The 22,533-nt window shown below is 38.2% G+C and overlaps 1 protein-coding gene across 1 annotated transcript in view; it reads right to left on the bottom strand.

The window, feature by feature from the left end:
- The window catches only part of RAB10 (RAB10, member RAS oncogene family), a 72,079-nt gene that overhangs the window by 19,343 nt on the left and 30,203 nt on the right, over window positions 1–22,533 (bottom strand). Inside the window, exon 2 of the mRNA XM_004320451.4 lies at window positions 5,326–5,386. Coding sequence (XP_004320499.1) covers window positions 5,326–5,386 — 61 coding nt within the window. The remainder of the gene's footprint in view (window positions 1–5,325; window positions 5,387–22,533) is intronic.

Below are 22,533 nucleotides of genomic sequence, written 5' to 3' on the forward strand. Positions count from 1 at the left end.
TATGTAATTCCAAATTGTGATAAACCTTAACAAGGTAAACAGGGTAGAGTGATGAAGAATGACGTAAAGGGGAGGGAGGAAGCAATCTTGATAATCAAGGAGGTCTTCTCTATAGAGGTGATGTTTAAGGTAAGTGAGAAGTGAAGTATGAACAGAAACCAATCAAACAAAGTCATTCAGTCAACAAATATTTATTCAGCATCTGTATCTGCCAGGGTCTGTTGTAGGGGATGGTTACATAACCACAAATCAGACAGATGGCATCCCCACCCTCAAAAAGCTGACATTCTAGTGAGGGGAACAACAATGAACACATTTTTTAAATATGGTAAACTTAGATACTAAAAAAATACTATGACAAACATAAACTAAGATAAACATGATAGTGCCTAAAGGACTGGGGTGGCTTTAGTTTGTCATCATGCAGGGCCTCTCTCAGAGGCTAACAATGAACTGAGATTGAATGAGAGAAGGCAGCAACACAAAGATCTGATAAAAAGCATTCCAAGCAGAAGGAACAGGTGAATAACAAGGGCCCACAGATGGGAATATGCTTGGCATGTTCAGGAGAGGAAAAAATGACCACAGTGGCTGGAGCAAAGCTGGTAAGAGATGAGGTCAGAAGGGGCAGTAGCCAGAAACTGGAGTTTTCAAATTCATTTCTGTTGAAATGGGAAGCCTCTGGAATGGAGTGGTACTTCAGAATGCTTAGTCTAGCTACACTTGGGTGGGTTAAGGGGGATCTACAGGGTATGTACAAAGGTCCTAAACTGGAGAAGAGCTTGCCATGTTCATGGAATTGAAAGGAGATCAGCTGTGGGGAGAGACTACATATACAGGGAGCATAAAAGGAGGTCAGAACAGCGGGCAGGGGACCACTCTGTAAACTGTGGAAAGGAGTTTGGATTTGGAATTTCGGCTTTCATTCGAAATGCAAAGGAAAGTCAAAATGGTTATAAATAGGGGAAGGAATGACAACCATGATCATATTTATATTTGAAAAAGGTTACTAAGGCTGTTACCTGGGAAAAGTACTGGAAGAAGGCAAAGGGGAAGTAAGGACCTGTTAGAATATTGAAAGCCTACTGCAATGGTCCAAAGAATAGGTAATGGTGGCTTGAACTAGGGGGTAACAACGGAGACATCAGATTGTATTTGGATTCTAGACATATTTTAGAGACAGAATCAACAAGACTTGCTAAATTGGATGTTGGGGTTAAGGGAATGGGAAAACTCAAAGACGGCTCCCGTGTATCCGGCACTTTATGTCGGTAAATGTTTAATTTCTCTACAATATGATACTAACTGGTTTCTGGTAACTGCGCTGACGTTAAAATCTGCTGCTGGTACAAGATACAAATGTTGACAGTGGCAAACATTTCTGACCCCCCCGCCAAAAAAAAACCCCAAAAATAACAAAAAAGAAAAAAACCGAAAGAAAAGGCAGACTTAAAGTAACTCACTATGACTGTTTTCCTGGCAGGACCCACTACTCTACGGAAAATGTAGATAGCAAAAGACACTTCGGTAGAAATTTTCTAGAGATCTGGGATTTTAAAAACCATAGCTAGCTGCTTCTCTATCAGCCAAACAAGCTAATTTCAGGCCCACATACATGTGCCTTGGACAGGTGAGACCCTTATGCAACAGTTAAACTGAAAGATTCCTAGAAAGAAATGAGTGAAGACCATTCGAGTAAGAAAAATAAGACAAAGCTTTAGCACAGACTAAAGAAAGTTTCCAAAATTAATATTCAATCACAGAACAATTTTTCATGCTGAAACAAGAACCTGAATATATTCATTCAAACTAAAGAGAGATAAAAATCACTGTGCTTTTTAGTAGCAACTGGAAGCAAAGTACTGAAGTTGAGAATAGCATTTTGAATTTTGGTATCATCATAAGTTAATAGTAATGGGGTTTTTCCTCCTAAAAGCTTTCTTGAATCACTGCAGCATATCCCAGCAGATCTCTTAACCTGGAGCTACATGACTTTTTTTCTCCCTGGAATATTAACATGCATATCAACTCAAGCAAAGAAAACAAAATCAGCTGGCCTAATGCTAACCTCTTGAAAACTATTAATCACAAATTTTAACCAGTCACTCATTCCTAATCTTTACAAGAAAATGGATATTTAAAATTAAAAGCAGGGCTTCCCTGGTGGCGCAGTGGCTAAGAATCTGCCTGCCAGTGCGGGGAACGCGGGTTCGAGCACTGGTCCGGGAAGATCCCACATACCGCGGAGCAACTAAGCCCGTGCACCACAATTACTGAACCTGCGCTCTAGAGCCCGCGAGCCACAGCTACTGAGCCTGCATGCCTAGAGCCCATGCTCCACAACAAGAGAAGCCACCGCAGTGAGAAGCTCGCACACCAGAAAAAAGAGCAGCCCCCGCTCGCCACAACTAGAGAAAGCCCGCGTGCAGCGACAAAGACCCAATGTAGCCAAAAATAAATAAATAAAAATTAATTAAAAAAAAAAAAAGCAGGGCTTCCCTGGTGGTGCAGTGGTTGAGAGTCCGCCTGCCAATGCAGGGGACACGGGTTCGTGCCCCGGTCCGGGAAGATCCCACATGCCGCAGAGTGGCTGGGCCCGTGAGCCATGGCCGCTGAGCGTGAGCGTCCGGAGTCTGTGCTCCGCAACGGGAGAGGCCAAAACAGTGAGAGGCCCGCGTACCACAAAAAAAAAAAAAAAAAAAAAAAAAAAAGCAGTCAATTGTATACATGAAAACCTAAACTACATCAAATTTTCCTTCTAAAGTGTTATAAACTCTAAATTATAAATGTTGCCATTTCTCTGCTATACTTGATTTTATAGGTACACTAGAAATCTTTTCTAGATTAATCTTGAAGGCTACACTGGAGGACTTCTTATTTCAAAAGAGCACCTTCTGAGGAAGGCTCTCTTTTTAAAAACAAGCATTACGTGTTACTCTTTACTTCTGAAAGCTACAGAAACTAAAATGGTAAGAGGAGGGAAAAATGTTTAGAGCCACAGGTCAAGAAACAGAAGGGAGAGTCTGTGGAGGACAGAGTGTAGGAGGAGGAACAGGACATATTCAGTAGGGCAAAGGTTTTATATACTGTATAAAGAAAAATATGTCTTAAAAATATTGTTTTGTATGCTCCTGTTTCTGTTATACACACACACACACATGTATACTGAGTCACAGAGTCACAATGTAAAATGTATCTTACCTACTGTCAAAAAAGTTTGAGAATTATTGGCTTAAATAATAATTGTATCCCCTATACAGAAGGGATACAATTAAGAAGAGAGCCAATCAGTCTGGCAAGGCCTAGGAGGGCGCTTGAAACACAAATGTTATGTAGGGACAAGGTCGGAATAAGACGTGAGGGGCTGGTTGAAATTCAGAATAAGTAATTGACATCCTTTCCCTTGAGATCACTTTAATTATAATGAAATAGAATATGAGGCATTTTTCATTTGCTGGGTTATTTCCCAGTTAAAGAAAAGAAAAAATCAATGATCATCAAGTGGGTTGTGCTTCAAAGAGAATCATTAAATTTAGGAAATGCTTTAAAATGTCTAGATTTTATTTAAATTTGTATTAAATTTTAAAGATGTTATAAAGATTGTACTTCTAATTACATGGTCAGGTAATGAAGACATTCTGGTTAGACATACTGGACTTCTAATTATACCTAACTTTTTGAAACTGTCTTTTGGATTCTGGGACATTGTTCTCTCCTAATTCTCCTTTCTAACTCTCCAACTATGGGTTTGCAACTTCCTTTGCTAACTTGTTCCTCTGCTCAAAAATGTTACCATTCTTAGGGTTCTAGCCTCAACATGGGAGATCCCCAAATAATAATACCTACGATTTCTTGAACATTAATTATGCACTGGAGACTGCTCTAAGTGCCTTACATGTATCACTAATCCTCATAACCACTCTACGATATGTCCAATTACAGTAAAACCAAAGATTAACATGAATTCATATTTAACACAACTGTTGACTGGCAATGAAGAAAGAAAAACGATAGTTACTGAAAAGAGCAGCAAAATCAATTGACAAACTACTATTTATAGGAGGCAGTATAGCAATTAAGAATGTCACTCTCAACCCTACATTCTGAGCATGTAATGCATCCCAGCTCTGCTATTTACGTGCTGTATGACCTTGGTTAAATTATTTCAAAATGCCTCCATTTCATTATCTATAAAATAGGAATAACCCAAGAGAAAAGAAAGCATTTGCCTATACAAAGATCTGTAGCAGCTTTACGGTGAATAAACAAGTTGTGATTTATCTTAACAATGGAAAACTACTTAGCAATAAAAAGTAATGAACTTATTGATACACATAAAATCATTGATAGTTTTCAAAATAACTACGCTGAGTAAAGAAGCCAGACCCCTCCCCTCAAAAAAGACAAAGAAAAATAACACATTACATGACTGCATTTGTATACAGTACTAGAAAATGGAAACAGGTCTATAGTGACAGAAAGCAGAAAGGTGGTTGCCTGGGGACTGGGGATAGGAAGGCAAGATTACAAAGAGGCTTAAGGAAACTTCTGAGGTGATGAATATGTTCATTATCTTGACTGTGGTGATGGTTTCACAGATTTATATATATGTCAAAGCTTACCAATCTGTATACTTTAAATATGTGTAGTTTATCGTGTGCCAGTTATACCTCAATAAGGCTGTTGAGGAAAATTTTTTTAAAAAAGGAATAATATATCTCTCACAGGGTCATTGTGATCACTTAATATTCACTGAAAAATGCTGCTATTATAATTTTAAAGTCTACGATTCATACCTGAATACAAATTTAAAGAATTTTATTGTGCTTCTACGGGGCAAATCCTATACAAACTAATGAAAATAATAATGCCTATAAAAAGTTATAAACACATTAAGTACATTTTTAGCTTAAAGACTCTCCAAACAACAAAAAGATTATATTAATTTTTTTATAGTGTTTCTGAGCAAAGTATTGTGCTAAAGGCATTACCTAGATTATTTCATGTAATCCTTATAACAATCTTTTGAGATAGGTGATATTATCTCCATTTTACATATGAAGATATAAAGGCCTCACAGTGATATGTAACTTACCCAAGTTCATACTGTAAGTAGAAAAGGTAAAACACTCAAGCCAGATCTCACGGACTCCGAAGTCCATGGCAACAATTTTTTTTTACATCACTGAAAGAAGGTCACCTGACTACTGGCTTAGAATGGGAAGTTTCCTAGAATTTAAACAGTTGACAAGGAAGGATTTCACTGCCTAACCTTCAGGAAGTTAACATTCTACTACATAAAGTGAATAAATTAGCATTACTTACCATATCTGTAGCTTGATCTTCTTCCCTTGCAATTCAACTGTTTTGATCTTAAAGTCTATTCCTACAACATAGAAAAAAAAAGGTAAATTGTATCTATGGCTCTGAACATGGCTATACTAAAATTAATTGGTGTAAAAACACACTTTCAAAATTTGTTTGTTTGGTTCTGGAAATTTACTATGTATGCAATTCTGAGCAAAAGTGTCCAACTGTAAACCTGTGTGATATAAGATCCAAGACAGTAGAAGAAATAGTTATATACAGAGATTTTACAATTAGGAAATTAAAAAAATATTTTTTAATATCTAATATTTTAATGCAAAAGAATAAAAAGATGTTTCCTATTAGCAAAAAACATACCCTTCACTAGCTTCCAGAAAAGAATACTACCAGGGATAAAGAGGGTCGTTTTATAATGATGAACAGGTCAATGAATTTAGAAAGTGTAAAAGTACTAGATGTTTATGCATCTAGTAACACAGTGTGTCACAGTACATGAAGCAGAAGTATTATAGGTTCCCCAGGATCTGTCTGCTCTTTAACTAACTAAAATCTTCAATTTGGCCCTTTCAGTTTGTTTCCCATACCCAATTAAAATAAAAAAAGAGGGCCATTTGTCTGACACTTACAAACCTCAGACTATGTCTACAGCCCATATTTTTGTTTCTCTAGGAATTACTGAGAAAATCGTCCTAAAATGATCTGGTTGTCAAGAACAACTCTGAACAGGACTGAACAATCCCAGTTAGGCATAGAATTTGTTAATTAATCTTAATGACAAACCTGACAACCAATACTATTTCAGAAAACTTTCCTGAATAGAAGTGAAATTAGGACAGTCTGAAAGCTCTAAACCCTTTGTGATGGAAACCAGGTAACACTGGAAAACTTCCAAGAATTTAGACTGTTTTAAGGCATCCACCTAACTGTTCAAGACAGAAACCTCATCCTAGACTCCATGATTTTCCCTCTCCATCTCATGTTGTCTGTCCTCAAAATAATTAGCAGCAGTTGAAGCAGTTCTTCATTCTTTTCTGCACAAAAACTCTGCTAGTGTTCCTACCTCTCCGGCCACTCATCAATCTTCATTACTGGTTTCTCCTCACCTAACTTTTCTAAAAATTGGAGTGAACGTCTTTTCCCTGATTTTATGGCTTTAAATTCCATGTACACACTGGCAACTCTCAAATTTTATAGCATAGCCCAGACTGCTCCCCTTAACTCCAAACTTAAGATACCCAACTGCTTACTGGCTATCTCCAAATCTCATCTTTCACAAAGACTAAAAGCAAAAGTCCCTAAAATAGTCCATAAGGTCTTACACATTCTGCCCACCTCCCCCCTGTTCACTCTGACCTCAGCATTTTCTATATCATCTTTTTAAAAAAAAATTTACTTATTTATTTATTTTTAAAATTTTGGCTGCACTGGGCCTTCACTGAGGCATGCGAGATCTTTAGTTGCAGCATGTGGGCTCCTCAGTTGTGGCAGGCGGCATGCATGCAAGATCTAGTTACCCGACCAGGGATCAAACCTGGGCTCCCTGCATTGGGAGCATGGAGTCTTACCCACTGGACAACCAGGGGAGCCCCAGCATCTTCTATATCATCTTACTCTGATCTCGCTAACGGTACTGGCTTCCACAAGTTGTTCCACACACAGGTCAGGCAGATTCCCACCTCAAGGTCTCTGTATATACTGTTCTCCCATCCTGGAATACTTTCTTCTCCATCAGAGCTCCTTCCCCTAGCTAACATATCCTAAGCTGCAACTTTTCCTCATGTCCCTTACCCCATGTCCATTATCTGTTAATACTCCCTTAACCCTATTCCTTACTTTTTAATCTTTAACATTCCTTAAATATACTGTATATATTTACTTTTTCTTTTTCTTTTTCTGCCTCCCTTTGCCAAATATAAGATCCAACAAGGGTAGGGATTTTTATCTGTTCAATTCTATTAAATTCCCAGCACCTAGAGCTATGCCTGACATATAAGCAGGCATTCAAGAAATCACTGTTGAATAAACAGATAAATGACATTTTCTAGAGAAAATAAAAGGGTCCCTGAGAAAAGACACAGATGCTTCACCTTTAGGGTGAAACTCACCACTTGACAAGCTCCACACTTGCCTGCTTAGCTTCCAGTCAGCTTTTTAGAGTTTCAGGCAAAAGCATGAAGGACAAAGTTCCAACGAGATATCAAAATAAAAAAGCAAAAACAAACAAAAAAGGAAACCTGGAGGAAACAGGGGCAATACAGAGGAAAAGATATAGTTCTTTTTATCTTCTCAGAACAAGATGGGGGGGGTGGGGGGAAGAAACAGTAATCTGAACTGGAAAACTCCTGGAAATTAAAAAGGCAGAAATAATATACTCAACAGAAAGGCTGTAAGGGAAAATTAAGATCTCTCAAAAAATACAACAAAATGACAAAGAATGGAATGTATGTGAGATATGATAAGTCAAAAGATCATACCAGGAGATCTGACATCTAACTCATAAGTTCAAGAAAGAACAGAGAAAATGACACACAGAAAATAGTAATCTAAAAATTATGCAAGAAAACTTAACAGAATCAAAGGAATCTATTTTAGACTGAAAGACTCACCTAGTGCCTAGCATAATGAATAAAATAAGATCTATACCGAATTATATCATCACGAAATTTCAGGGCTGAAGATAAATTTCAGGAATAAAGATAATATTATAAAAGCTTGCAGAGAAACAAACCAGGCCATATTAAACAATCAAGAATAACAACTCTGAACTACTCAACGGCAACACTAGAATCCAGGATACAAAAAGGTAAATAAAAGGTATTCTCGGGGGCTTCCCTGGTGGCACAGTGGTTGAGAGTCCGCCTGCCGATGCAGGGGACACGGGTTCGTGCCCTAGTCCGGGAAGATCCCACATGCCGCGGAGCGGCTAGGCCCGTGAGCCATGGCCATGGAGCCTGCGCGTCCGGAGCCTGTGCTCCGCGACAGGAGAGGCCACAATAGTGAGAGGCCCACGTACTGCAAAAAAGAAAAAAAAAAAAAAAAGGATTCTCGGGCTTCCCTGGTGGCGCAGTGGTTAAGAATCCGCCTGCCAACGCAGGGGACATGGGTTCGAGCCCTGGTCCGGGAAGACCCCACATGCCATGGAGCAACTAAGCCCGTGCGCCACAACTACTGAGCCCGCACGCCTAGAGCCAGTGCTCCACAACGAGAGAAGCCACTGCAATGAGAAGCCCGTGAACTGCAACAAAGAGTAGCCCCTGCTCACTGCAACTAGAGAAAGCCTGCACGCAGCAACGAAGACCCAATGCAGCCAAAAATAAATTAATTAAAAAAAAAAGTATTCCCAACCTATATCCAGCCAAAATCAAATAAGAGTAAAAAAAAGGCATTTCTAAAGATGAAAGATCTCAAAATATTTAGCTCTCGTGCATCTTTTCTAAGACAGCTACTAGGAGAGACTGCTTTACCAAGAATAGGAAGAAAAAGAATCCAGCAAAGAGAGTGATATAGGGAATTCCCTGGTGGTCCAGTGGTTAGGACTTGGTGGTTTCACTGCCATAGCCTAGGTTCAATCCCTGGTCGGGAAACTAAGATCCCGCAAGCCATGCAGCACACTCCTCCACCCCCCAAAAAAGAGTGATGTAAAGGGCAGTTCAAACTGGCCTAGAGAAGCAACCAGTTCAGGAGAGAATGAGGAAAGAAAACAACAGGACAGAATAAAATGCAGAGAAAGTGCCAAGAGGTATGCCTCCTAAGAGAAGGAGGGGATGAAATGGTATTAACGGAATTTAAATGAAAAGAAGAGTTCAGAAGGTCTGGCAATTCTGTTGTAGAGTTTGGGATAAAGTATGAATAGTGCCTTGAAATCTAAGCATATGTAACAATGAAGGGACTGTAAACTCAGTAAAAACAGAAAACTGTCCAAGAAAGGAAATGCAATTATAGTACACTACTTGGTTTAGCAGTTAACAAAACGTGTTATAACTATTTGAGAAGATGAAGGGAGAGGAACCAAGAATGCCTCATGGTATTAAGGGTATTCCAATTCTCATCTTCCGTAACAACAAGAGGAAATTTCTCAAATTAGTCTTTTTAAAAGTTAAATACATATGACTAGGGAATATGGGGTTGAATATCAGAAGTAAAGGCCAAAAAATGTTTGGGAAAGGTAACACACAAGTGAGCATGGGGCAAGGATTTATTGTTGCTGCTGCTGTTGTCATAGGCCTTAAAGTACTAACTTCTAAAACTCTGTAGCTATTACATTAATAGAAACAAAAATTAGGTTAATAGAGGAGGAGGTATGTTTACAAATGTTCTCTCCACTACACAAACACTCCGACTTGATCACCTAACTTCTAGCATGGCCCCAAGCCACCCCTACAGTCTCATTCCTTCCAGCCTTTTTTCTATAGTCACTCTCAAAAACAACTTTTACAACTGTGCACTTTTCCCAAGTAAATACCTTAGTCACTCCAGCACGCACTTTCCACACCCTCAAACATAGGTTGGAAAAACCTATATTTAAGATAGAGTAGAAAAGTTGTTTTTTGTTTTTTTTTAATACCCGTTGCGGAGCACAGGCTCCATACGTGCAGGCTCAGCGGCCATGGCTCACGGGCCCAGCCGCTCCGCGGCATGTGGGATCTTCCCGCACCGGGGCATGAACCCGTGTCCCCTGCATCGGCAGGTGGACTCTCAACCACTGCGCCATCAGGGAAGCCCTAGAAAACTTTTTGATACAAGTTAAAGATTAGGGCAAAATCAATAACTCAGCTGCCAAGAGAAGCTAGGAAAACCTATCACCCTTTAAGATTCTGCCAGGAAGAATCAGATTCTCCTGCAACACTATCATTTGTTAAATTACCACAGACTAGAGCAAAATCATAGGGTTTGATCCAACCAGCGATTCTTTTCCAGCTTTTGCTTACGTAAAAATATACTAGAGGAAATCCCCACTTTTTACAGATTCCTGGGACCCAGTTCAAACAAGTATTTCAATTTACCACAGTCTAATTTGTTTATCAATTTTCAGTTGCTCAGGAAAGTGAGAAACAATATCAGGCAAAACATTTGCCTTAATGATGTTGCACCATCCAGTGGCAAGAAAAGTAACTGCAACTTCTAGTCATTATAAATATCAGTTTTCCAAAACTTGGCTTCTGATGACACATCAATAGTAATTAATGCAGGCAGAAACAACCTATATAATAAACTCCAGATAACCGAAGTTCAACAACGTATAGCTAAATGATCTATATCTGTGGTTTTTAACAGGTGAAAATCAAGTGTTTTCACCACACCAGGAGAGGAAATAGGAATCGCATACCTACAATCCTTTGAATGTAGCTTAGTCTGAAATTTAAAAGACCTAGTCCTAGCTCTGTCATTAACAGCACAAATTTTGAAAAGGCCATTTTCCATAATGGACATCTCCATATGGATGTGAAAATGGAGAATGCAAAAAAGTTCCCTCTAAAGATCCTTTCATTTAATAGTAATAGCTTAGTAAACACTTTGAGAATTTACAATGTGCCAGGTACTGTTTTAAGCCCTTTGCATAGATAACTCATTAAGTCATCAGAACAATCCTAGTCCATACTATTATTTCTATTCTACAAATGATGAGTGAAATAAAAACCAATAGCAGCAGCAAAAGAAAAATCAATTAACACTAATATTCACTGGATAATTAAATATTGTAAGCATTTCACATATACTATCTCATTTAATATTAACAAAAATCCTCTGAGAAAGTACTAATATGCCTATTTTATTTTACTTTGGCCGTGCCACACAGCTTGCAGGATCTTAGTCAGATCAAGGATCACACCCAGGCCCCGGCAATGAGAGTGCCAAGGCCTAACCACTGGATCGCCAGGGAATTCCCCTAATATGCCTATTTTATAGAAGACAAAATATACAGTAATTTACTTAAGGTCACAGAATTAATAGGCGGCAAAAACCAGGACTCAATTTCATGTCTGTTTGATTGCAGACCATACAAGCTCTTAGCCTATTTTCTACTGAGGTAAAATTCACATAAAATTTACCATTTTAAAGTGAACAATTCAGTATATTCGCAATATTGTACAACCAGCACCTCTATCCAGTTCCGAAACATTTTCATCATCTCAAAAGGAAACTCCATACCCATTAGTCAGTGGCTTTCCATTTCCCCTCCCACCACTCCCCTGGAAACCACCAGTCTGCATTCTGTCTCTATAGATTTACCTATTTTGGATATTTCATATAAATGAAAGCATGTAACATGTGACCTTTTGTGTCTGGCTTCTTTCACCTAGCATAATGTTTTCAAGGTCCATCCACGTTGTAGCATGTATCGGTCAGTACCTCATTCCATTTTATGACTGAATAATATTCCATCATATGTATATACACCATTATCTGCTTATCCACTCATCTGTTGACGGACATTTCGGCTGTTTTCACCTTTTGGCCTTGGTAAAGTGTTGCTATGAATATGCATGTATATGTGTTTATATGAGTACCTGTTTTTAATTCTTTGGGGTATATACAAGAAGTGGAATTGCTGGGTCATATGGTAATTTTGTTTAACTTTTTGAGGAACCACTGTTTTCCACAGCAGCTGCACCATTTACATTTCCACTAGCAATGTATGAGGGTTCAATTTTTCTACACATCCTAACCAATGCTTATTATTTTCCTTTTTATAAGTCATTCTAGGGGGTGCATATGAAGTGGTGCCTCACTGTAGTTTTGATTCGCATTTCCCTAATGACTACTGATACTAAACATCAGTTCATGTGCTTGTTGACCATTTGTATATCTTCTCTGGAGAAATGTCTATTCAAGTCCTTTGCCCTTTTTTTTTTTTTTTTTTTTTTTTTTTTTTTTTGCGGTATGCGGGCCTCTCATTGTTGTGGCCTCTCCCATTGTGGAGCACAGGCTCCGGACGCGCAGGCTCAGCAGCCATGGCCCACGGGCCCAGCCGCTTCGCGGCATGTGGGATCTTCCCAGACCGGGGCACAAACCCGTGTCCCCTGCATTGGCAGGTGGACTCTCAACCACTGCGCCACCAGGGAAGCCCCCTTTGCCCATTTTTAAATCAAGTTATCTTTTTGTTGTTGAGTTGTAAGAGTTCTTTATATCTTCTGGAAAACAGAGTCATATCACAAATATGGTTTGCAAATATTTCCTCCATTCTATAGGCTGTCTTCACTTTCTTAATTACCTTTGATGCATCAAAGTTTTTAATTTTGATGAAGTCCAATTAAATGATCTGTTTTTTTCTTTTGCTGCATGCCATTAACTACTGATTTTAATTTTTGAAATGTATGAGACAGGATAAGTTCCTGGGAACTGAGAAATTACTGACAAAACCAAAGCTAACTTCAACTCTTCCAACTACATCCTAAGATGTAATAAAGAGATAACACAAGCATTTCTAGTGCAATGTAATATATATGTCTATATATGTATTATCTACAAGCTATTTCACATTATAGTAATGTGTGTTACAGAAGAATAAACCACACTTACTATATACTTGACACTAAATGAAGCAGACAAAATCCTCTGTTGACGGGATTTACATTCCAGGGAGAGAAGACAAAAAAAAATAAAATACGTGAGGAGAGTGTTTCAGGCAGAGGAAACAATAAGTGCGTAGGGTCTGAGGTAGAAATATGCTTGGCATGTTCAGGAAAGATAAGTAGGAGTTTGGGTACAGTGATAACGAGTCTTCTGATCCATGAACATGGTAGATGAACATGGTTCATCATCCATGAACATGAACATGATCTCTGTTTATTTGGGTCTTCTTTAAGTTCTCTCAACAGTATTTTGTAGTTTTCAGTGCCTAGGTCTTGCACATATTTTGTTAAATTTATCCCTACTTCATTTTGTGGATAATACCGTAAATGGTAATTTCAAGTTTTATTTTCCAATTGTTTTTTTTTTTTTGCTAAATATAGAATACAATTTATTTTTGTATTGACCTTGTATCCTGCAACCTTGCTACATTCACTTATTAATTACAGTTGCTCTTTTTTTTTTGGGGGGGGTGATGGTGGCTTAGAATTTCAATGTATATAATCAGGTAGTCTGTATAAAGGCACTTCCATATCATCTTCCTTTTCAACCTCTATGACTTGCTTCTTTCCCTTGCCTTATTGTACTAGTTAGGACCTCTAATACATTGTTGTTTTGTACTTGATCCTCAAAAGAGAAAGCTTAGACTGAAAGTTTCACCATTAAAGTATTGTGTTAACTGTACATCATTTAGTTGGTTGAGGAAATGTCCTGTTCCTAGTTTGGTGAGGTATCATGATGCAAAATGAGGTTGCATTTTGTCAAAGGGTTTTCTATACGTATTAAAGATGTTCATGATTTTTCTTCTTTATTCCAGTAAGGTGGATAATTAAAATTGATTTTGAATGTGAAGTCAACATTGGATTCCTGAAATAAATCTCACTTGGTTGTGACATATTATTCATTTTATAAGTTCCTGGAACTGATTTGCAAGTTAGATAAGAGTTCTTATATACATGTTCATGAAAGACATGTCAATGATCATTTGGAATAGGTCTTATCTTTATATGGTTTTAGTATCCAAGATAAAGCTGGTCCCATAAATGATTTGGAAGTGTGCCCTCCTCCTATATTTATTGAAGTAGTTTAAGATTGGTATTTTCTCCCTTAAACATTAGATAAAATGCATCAGTGGTGGCACAGTGGTTGAGAGTCTGCCTGCCGATGCAGGGGACACGGGTTCGTGCCCCGGTTCGGGAAGATCCCACATGCCGTGGAGCGGCTGGGCCCGTGAGCCATGGCCGCTGAGCCTGCGCGTCCGGAGCCTGTGCTCCGCAACGGGAGAGGCCACAACAGTGAGAGGCCCACGTACCGCCAAAAAAAAAAAAAAAAAAATGCACCAGTGAAGCCACCTGGGCCTTGAGGCTTCTTTCAGAGAATTTTAAACTAAGATTCAGTTTCTTTTTATTTCTTTACTATTTTAATTTTTTTTTAACTTTTTGGCCACACTGCACAGTATGTGGGTTCTTAGTTCCTGGACCAGAGATCAAACCCGTGTCCCCTGCAGTGAAAGCGCTGAGTCTTAACCACTGGACCGCCAGGTAAGTCCCTCAATTTCTTTAATATATGTCTACTTAATCAATTACTAAAGAGGAATGTTGAAACATCCAGCTATGTAATTGTACATTGTCTATTTCTCCTTCCAATTCTGTCAGGTTTTGCTTCAGGTATTTTGAAACTATTAGGTATATAAATATGATAAATTGACAACTTTATTGTTCTGGAAAGTCTGTATTACTGTAAAGTCTGTATTTATCCCTCACTCTGAAATCTATTTTGTCAAATATTAATAGTAATTTGAGCTTTTTTATGATTAATAGCTTATTAGATATCCCTAATTTTTTTTAAGTGGTTGCACTAGCATTTATAATATACATTTTTAACTTAGGACAGTCTACCTTCAAACAATATTATACCACTTCTGGTATTAATATAAGACACTTATAGCAGTATACTTCCATTTTCTCCTATTACTGGGCTATTTAAAAAATCTTTTTTCTTCTACATGTTACACTTCTACGTTTTCTAAATATTATGAATCCTATAAAACATAGAAATCTTTGCTTTAAATAGTCAATTGTCTTTGAAATAAACTAAAATGAGAAAAAAGTGTTTTATATTTCCCCACATATTTACCATTTCTTAATCTCTTCAGTCCTTTGTGCAGATCTGAGTTTCCATCTGGCATGATTTTCTTCAGCCTGAAAAACTTCCTTTAACATTTGTAATAGTGCAAGACTGCCGGCAAGAAATTCTCTCAGCTTTTGTATGGAAAATGTCTTTATTTTGACTTCATTTTTGAAAGATTTTGTTAGGATTAAATTCTAACTTGATAAGTTTTTTCCTTTCAGAACTTTCAATATGTAATTTCACTGTCTTCTGGCTTGCATTGTTTCTTTCTCCAACTCCCCAATGTGGGGAGAACTGTAGATTTAAGAAATTTTTTATTTTGAAATTATTTTACAAAAAAGTTGCAAAAAATAGCTCAGAGTTCACATATACCTTTCATCTAAGCTTCTCCTAATGTTAACACTTACATAACCATAGTACATTTATCAGAAATAAGAAAGTAACACTGGTACAATGCAAACTACAGAACTAATCCACCAGTTTTTGTTTTTTGTTTTTTTACTAATGTCACTGTATTCCAGAATCCAATCCAGATTCCCACTTGTATTTAGCTGTCATACGTCTCTAGTCTCCTCCAATCTGTGACAGTTACTCAGTCTTTTCTTGTCTTTCATGACCTTGATACTTTCGAAGAATACTGGTCAGGTATTTTGTAGAATTCTCCCTCAATTTGGGTTTGTCTGCTGCCTTCTCATAATTTGAGTAAGATTTTGCATTTTTTGATAAGAATACCACAAAACACCACAGATGTAATGTTTTGCCTTTCTTGGTTCATTATACCAAGTATATATTGTGGATGTCTTCTTTCTATGATATTAACCTTAATAACTTAGTTAAGGTGGTATCTACAGAGCTTCTCTCCGCTGTAAATTTGCTGTTTTTCCCTTTGTAATCAATAATTTCTAAGAGAAAATACCTTGAGACTATGCAAACGTTTCTCATCGTACCTCCACCCAGTGGTTTTACCTTCCATCACTGGACTGCCCGTGACAACTATTACTGCAGTATTTGCGTAACGGTGATTTTGTTTCAGTCACGGTTTTACACTTATTAATTGGAATTCTTCATTTATGATTTGTCCCTTCTACCCACCAACCTATCTGTTTGTTTTATACATACCAATATGGACTAATGGCTATTTTATTCTATTGGTAGTAATGCAATATTATAATTATTTCATTACAGCTTTGGACATTAGAAGCTCTTTCAGGTTGGTTCTTACATACTTTTTTTTAATTAATTAATTAATTTTTGGCTGTGTTGGGTCTTCGTTGCTGCACGCAGGCTTTCTCTAGTTGCAGCGAGTGGGGGCTACTCCTCATTGCGGTTTGCGGGCTTCTCATTGCGGTGGCTTCTCTTGTTGTGGAGCACGGCTCTAGGCACGTGGACTTCAGTAGTTGTGGCCCACGGGCTCAATAGTTCTGGCTCAAGGGCTCTAGAGCGCAGGCTCAATAGTTGTGGCGCATGGGCTCTAGAGCACAGGCTCAGTAGCTGTGGCGCACAGGCTTAGCTGCTCCGCTGCATGTGGGATCGTCCCAGACCAGGGCTCGAACCTGTGTCCCCTGCATTGGCAGGCAGATTCTTAACCACATAACCACCAGGGAAGCCCGGTTCTTACATACTTTTGACATATCCCATCCTTTTCTGAGCACTTCTTCATTTTCTGGCACCAAAGATGCCCCCATATATCCCAGTTCTGGAAGCAGTCAGTTCTTTTTAAGAGTCCTGGTTCCTTTTGTTGAAAAACTGAATGTAGAGTCCAAGATCTGGGCACTAGGCATGCTCACTGCTTCTTCTAGGCATTCCCAGAGGACAGAGTGAGAAAATATATTTATGTACACTAATCCATGCATATACACACACCTGTATTTCCACAACCACCTGCATGTATAATATATGAAACCATGAGTTCATACTGATAATTCTGATTCCAATTCAACATCACAGAGTTCCTTCTAGTCTTCTTCCTTTCCTTAACCTCTTTAATAGTAGAAACCTGGCTCTCATTATCTAAAATATATTTACTTATGTGTTCATTCCTAGTATATAGTTTCCAACTTGCTAACCCATACCACCCTTGTGAGAAATCAGAATCACCAAAATGCATGTTTACAGTCCTTTTTACCTTTAGTCTTACAATAGCTAATCAAATACTGTTTTCTAAAGGTATTTTGATTATTCTTTTCTTCTTCCTCAGTGTGGTTATTTGCTCATTTGTTGGCTCATATTGTTTCATAAAAAGTCAACAGCTGTTCTTATCTTTGTCCCTCTGTATATGTAATGTGGTCTTTTTTCCCTCTGGCTTCTCTAAGATTTCTCCTTGTAACTGGTTTTTAGCCACTGGGTTAGCACGTGTCTCAGTGTGATTTTCTCTATGTTCATCCTACCTAGGTTCATAAAGTCTATGGGATTACAGTTCTCGTCATTACTTGGAAAATTTTCAGCCATTATTTCTTCAAATACTTCTTCTGCAACCACAGGACCCCCACCTGCCGTCCTAGAGTCCAAATGCACATGCATGAGACTGCTTGATAATGTCCCACACATCACTGAGGCTCTCTCCTTTTTTTCCCCAGACTTTTCCCCCCTGTGTTTCATTATGCACAGTTTCTATTACCTTACACTGATCTTTTCTTCTGCAGTGTCTTTTCTTCTTTTAATCTGCTGTTAAGCCCATCAGCTGAATTTTTCATTTCAGATATTGTGTTTTTCAGTTCTAGGAGTTCTAATAGGTCTTTTTTACATCTTACATTTCTCTCACGTTCATGCTTCCTTTAAATGCTTCCATGGGTTTCTTACATGTTGAGTTTTGTTCAGGTGGGCAGCTAAATTAGTTGAGAATCAGCTTAATCCTTTTGAGGCCTATTTTTCAGCACAGTTTTAAGGTGGGACTTGAGTAGCCCCTTTTCTAAAGTTACTTTGGCCCTACTCCTAAGGAGTACCGTATCTGGGGACTCTCCCAAATGGTTCTGATATTCCACAAGGTCTCTCCATTCTGGCTGGTCAAAACTAGAAATACCTCACAACCCAACGTTAAGTCCCAATACTTCTACCAAGTCTCTGGTAGTTGTTCTTCCTCTAATAGTTAGTTGTTCTTTGCCCAGCCTATGGAGCTCCACCCAGCTTAGTATCCAGCCAAAGAGTCAAAGGAGCTCCTCTGCAGATTTCTGGATTTCACTGTCTGTGTAACCCCATCTTCTATGGTAATCACCCCTGCAAATTCCAGCCTCTCAAGTCTATTCTCTGACTTGTACCTCCTTGGCCCAACAAGACTGCCTCACCCTGCTTAGATTCTAATTAACTTAGATTCTAACTGGAATCTAGTTTCAGAAAGAAAGCCTGTGAGATTCGCAGGGCTGAATTTTATTTTCCTTCTCTCAGGGAATGCAGTCCTGCCCTGCCTGTTGTATGTGTTTTGTCCAAGTTCCTCCTTATTTATGGCCAGAGGGCTAATCTGGTACCAGTAAATTACTCTGTAATGTCCAGAAGTAAAAGTTCTCAACAGCTTTATTGTCTTTTAAAGGTTTAAGCAATCCTTAATCTTTCCTGGGATATGTTCCAAATCATTTGAGAACCTAATGAAAATCATGGATCCTTTGCACATGCCCTCACACCAATGTGCATACATACAAAATTTCTAAGTAGAATTTCAGGGAGTTCATAGCCTCTGCCCCAGTCCCCCCACCTTCTATTGTTCCAGAGGGCTGTAACTTATAGTATTGGTACACTACACTATCATTCTTTCCAGGTTTTAGGGCCAATTTTTATTTACTGAAAACTTGCTAAGTGTGAAATTAAAGTATTTGAGCCAAGGAAGTTTTTTTTTTTAAATCAAATGAGACGCTTTTTTTTTAAGTTTATTCGAAGTTCAGAAACAATCCAGCTATTATTCTTTCTCCACCTGTGACAGATAATATTTCTCACGTATCTTCATGATGATATACTGGCAGTCTGACACTACAGAGTGAAGAAACAAAGCCAAAGTCATCTGGACTTTGTACCCGATTTCGTAATTAGCTTTTTTCATTATATAATTATTAAAAGGTGAATTATTTTCTTTTACTATCCCAAATCTAGCCACCAGCAAGAGCAACACTGATACTGAATTATAAATATATATATTTCATATACATACTTACTCACCATTCTTCTCTAACCGCTGTTAAAAGCTGGCATTCTTCTAGGATACAAGTCCTTAGAGTACATGCCAGCTCTGTCAGGCCAGATGTATGTGAATAAATCACCTCAGAAGTCACCCTAGTCCTATGTGCTCACAATAAACACCTGTTGATTTAAGTAATGGAAGAAAGTTGAGAGGGTAGAGACAGAAGGGTGAATTGGAAAGGACAGTACTTTGGGGTACTTAATATCTAATTAACAAAAATCAATTGACCAGAATATTAAGGGTTTATTTCTGAACTCTCCACTCTAGTCCACGGATCTGTATGTCTGTCTTTACACTAGTACCACACTGCCTTGATTACTGTAGCTTTGCTTTAAGTTTTGAAATCAGGTAGTGTGTCTTCCAACTTTGTACTTCTTTTCAAGGTAATTTTGGCTATTTCCACATGACTCTTAGGGGCCACCTGTCAACTTCTGCAAACAAGCTAGCTAGGATTTTGATAGGAATTGCACTGGCTGTGTAGGTCAATTTGGGTAGTACTGCCATCTTAATATTGTCTTCCAGTCCATGAGCAGTGGGGTAATCTTTCCATTTACTTAGATCTTCTTTAAGCTCTTTCAACAGTGTTTTCAGTGTGCAAGTGTTGCAGTTCTTTTGTCAAATTTATTCCTAAATACTGGTTTCTTTTGATGTCACTGTAAATGGAATTATTGTCTTAAATTCATTTTTGGATGTTTCACTGCCAGTGTATATAAATACATTTCATTTCTGCATATTGCTCTTATATCTCATTCACAGACTTTTAAAAACCAAAGTAGCTAAAGTATCTGTACATTATATTACCTTAAAATTACATTACAAATGCCAACAAAAGTCATTCTAACAAAAAATAATTTCATCCAAGTAAACCAAAGAAGCTGACATCACACGGTAATATATAATAAAGCCCAAGAACTGCTGTATCTGTAAGTCAGGATGAAGAAAGTCTTATTTGTTATGCACTAATTTTAGAGACACTCCTCTAATTCATAAAGTCATTAGGATTCTCACAAGTAATATAGTTGGAAAAGACAGCTGGGAAATCTGACAAATTCCACATCAGTTAATAGACAGTAATATAAAAGCAAGAGAAGCAATACGACAAAAACAGAAAATTAACATGTTTCTCTATGCACAAAAGCTGTGACGCCTTTTCTCGACCTGCCAGAGTAAGTTTTCCTATTTGAAAATTTAAAGTTTCCTTTAATATCTATATTTGTAATACCCATGTGGCATTTTAAATATTTACTTAGAATTTCCATTTTACCACCTACCAAATTTGGTAAAAATGAAAAAAATATAACCAATTCACACGTACATCTCACACAATTTCTGAAAACCCAAATGCTCTGAAAAAGTAAAAAACACAACCCACTTACTATGTCTTAATTATTTTGAATTCAAAATTAGTGTAGTAGAAAGTAATAAGCTTTGCTCTGTTTCACAGAAGTCACAAGATTTGTTTCATTGGAGTCACACATTTCCAGAGGTAGTTTTAAATTTGGCATGTGTAGTTAACTCCTTGAGTCCCTAATGAACTTCCTCCATTCCTTTATTCCTGAGCTTCTTTTATAATGCTCCTTTGACACTTTTCTAAAAAGGAAAGAGAAACTTTTTTCATGTCAAAGAACTGAGCAAGTAGATTCTGTGATAAAACACCATTAGCTGCTTTTGTTGCTACTTCCACTACTCAAAACTTTGGAGGCACCTTCCAGAAGCTAGTGTTCTCTCGAACATGGCGGTATCTTCATATGTTCTTATTTGGTACCACAGCATCAAGAGTAACTCTGCCTCAAATAACTATCATGATCCCTCCAAAACTACTCCAATCATACTGATGATCTGTTAGGTTATACACTACACATCAATAAGCAAATATAAGGTTAGGGCTGACAGTGAATTAACTTTAGGAATTAAGAAAGGCAGTATGGACCACCGTGATTAAGAGGATACAGACAAACATGCCCTCTGACTCTGCCAGGTACTAGCTGTGTTGCACTGGGTGAAACTTTAACCTCTCTAGACCTGTTTCCCTCATCCACAACAGGAATTAAAATTTCTATCACCAGTATGCTGCGAGGATTACATGAGAATTAATGTGTAAAAAGTCTAGGATGGCACATAAAAAGCCCTCAATGAAGCTATTACATTGGTTCTGAACATTACTCTAGCTACCCAATTTCAGCCTTCTCCCAGTCTTAACGCTTTGCCGTTAGTGAGTCAAACTGTCTATCTTCTTTTTGGCCTGCCCTTATCTTATTCTCCTGATACCTCCTTGATCCAGACCAAACTGTATTCCAAGCAGCATCTCAAATCAGCAACATTGTTCTCAATTTTTCCAGAACTTGCTCACTCACCTTCTAACCCTTTGTTGCTTTCTATCTTCCTTCCCCTTTTATGGATATTTGCAACTTTTCAAGTATTAAAAGGTTTTCTAAGTCATTAAAATGAGTTCATATACTATCTTTAAAGGCCACCGAATCTCCAGAATCTAGGACTTGTTGATCAACTGTTTCAAACTTATTAATGCATAATGCTTATTACTCTCTAAGTAATATGACAACTTGTTATTTAGCCACGAAATTTTTACATCAGAATAATACTTTGCAATGGCATTTGTTTATTCTGTATTAGATAAAACATAGCCACTTTAAATTCCTGCTAATCCACTTGACTTCCCCAAATCTTTAAGTCCTCCTCCCCTTTAGATTTCAGATGAGGTTTTATTTAATGTTTTTCGTTTTTAGTCTTTTTTTTTTTTAATGGATTTATTTTTGGCTGCATTGGGTCTTTGCTGTTGCGCGCGAGCTTTCTCTAGTTGCGGCGAGCAGGGACTACTCTTCCTTGCGGTGCTCAGGCTTCTTATTGCGGTAGCTTCTCTTGTTGCAATAGCTTCTCTTGTTGCGGCAGCTCCTCTTGTTGCGGAGCACGGGCTCTAGGCGCACAGGCTCAGTAGTTGTGGCGCATGGGCTTAGCTGCTCCGCAGCATGTGGGATCTTCCCAGAGCAGGGCTCGAACCCATGTCCCCTGCATTGGCAGGCGGATTCTTAACCACTGCGTCACCAGGGAAGTCCTCCTTTTTTTAGTCTTAAGAAACAAAAACAAAAAAACCTTTCAAGCAACCCTCTTCTCTAGCTTATTTATCAGAGAGACAAAAACATCTGCTTAAACAAGTTAAATCTGTGCTGATCCACTCAGGACACTGCCAGCCAAAGCACAAAACCATTTCGATTCCAACAGAGAGCCGGGAGGAGGTGGACGGGAAGGATCTTCAAATGGCATCAGGCAATAAATGACTTAATGGAGGGGATGAGGACTGTTTTCCCTACTGGAAAATAAAG

The sequence above is a fragment of the Tursiops truncatus genome, chromosome 14 (genome assembly GCF_011762595.2).
Source record: "Tursiops truncatus isolate mTurTru1 chromosome 14, mTurTru1.mat.Y, whole genome shotgun sequence".
NCBI classification, from domain to species: Eukaryota; Metazoa; Chordata; class Mammalia; order Artiodactyla; family Delphinidae; genus Tursiops; species Tursiops truncatus.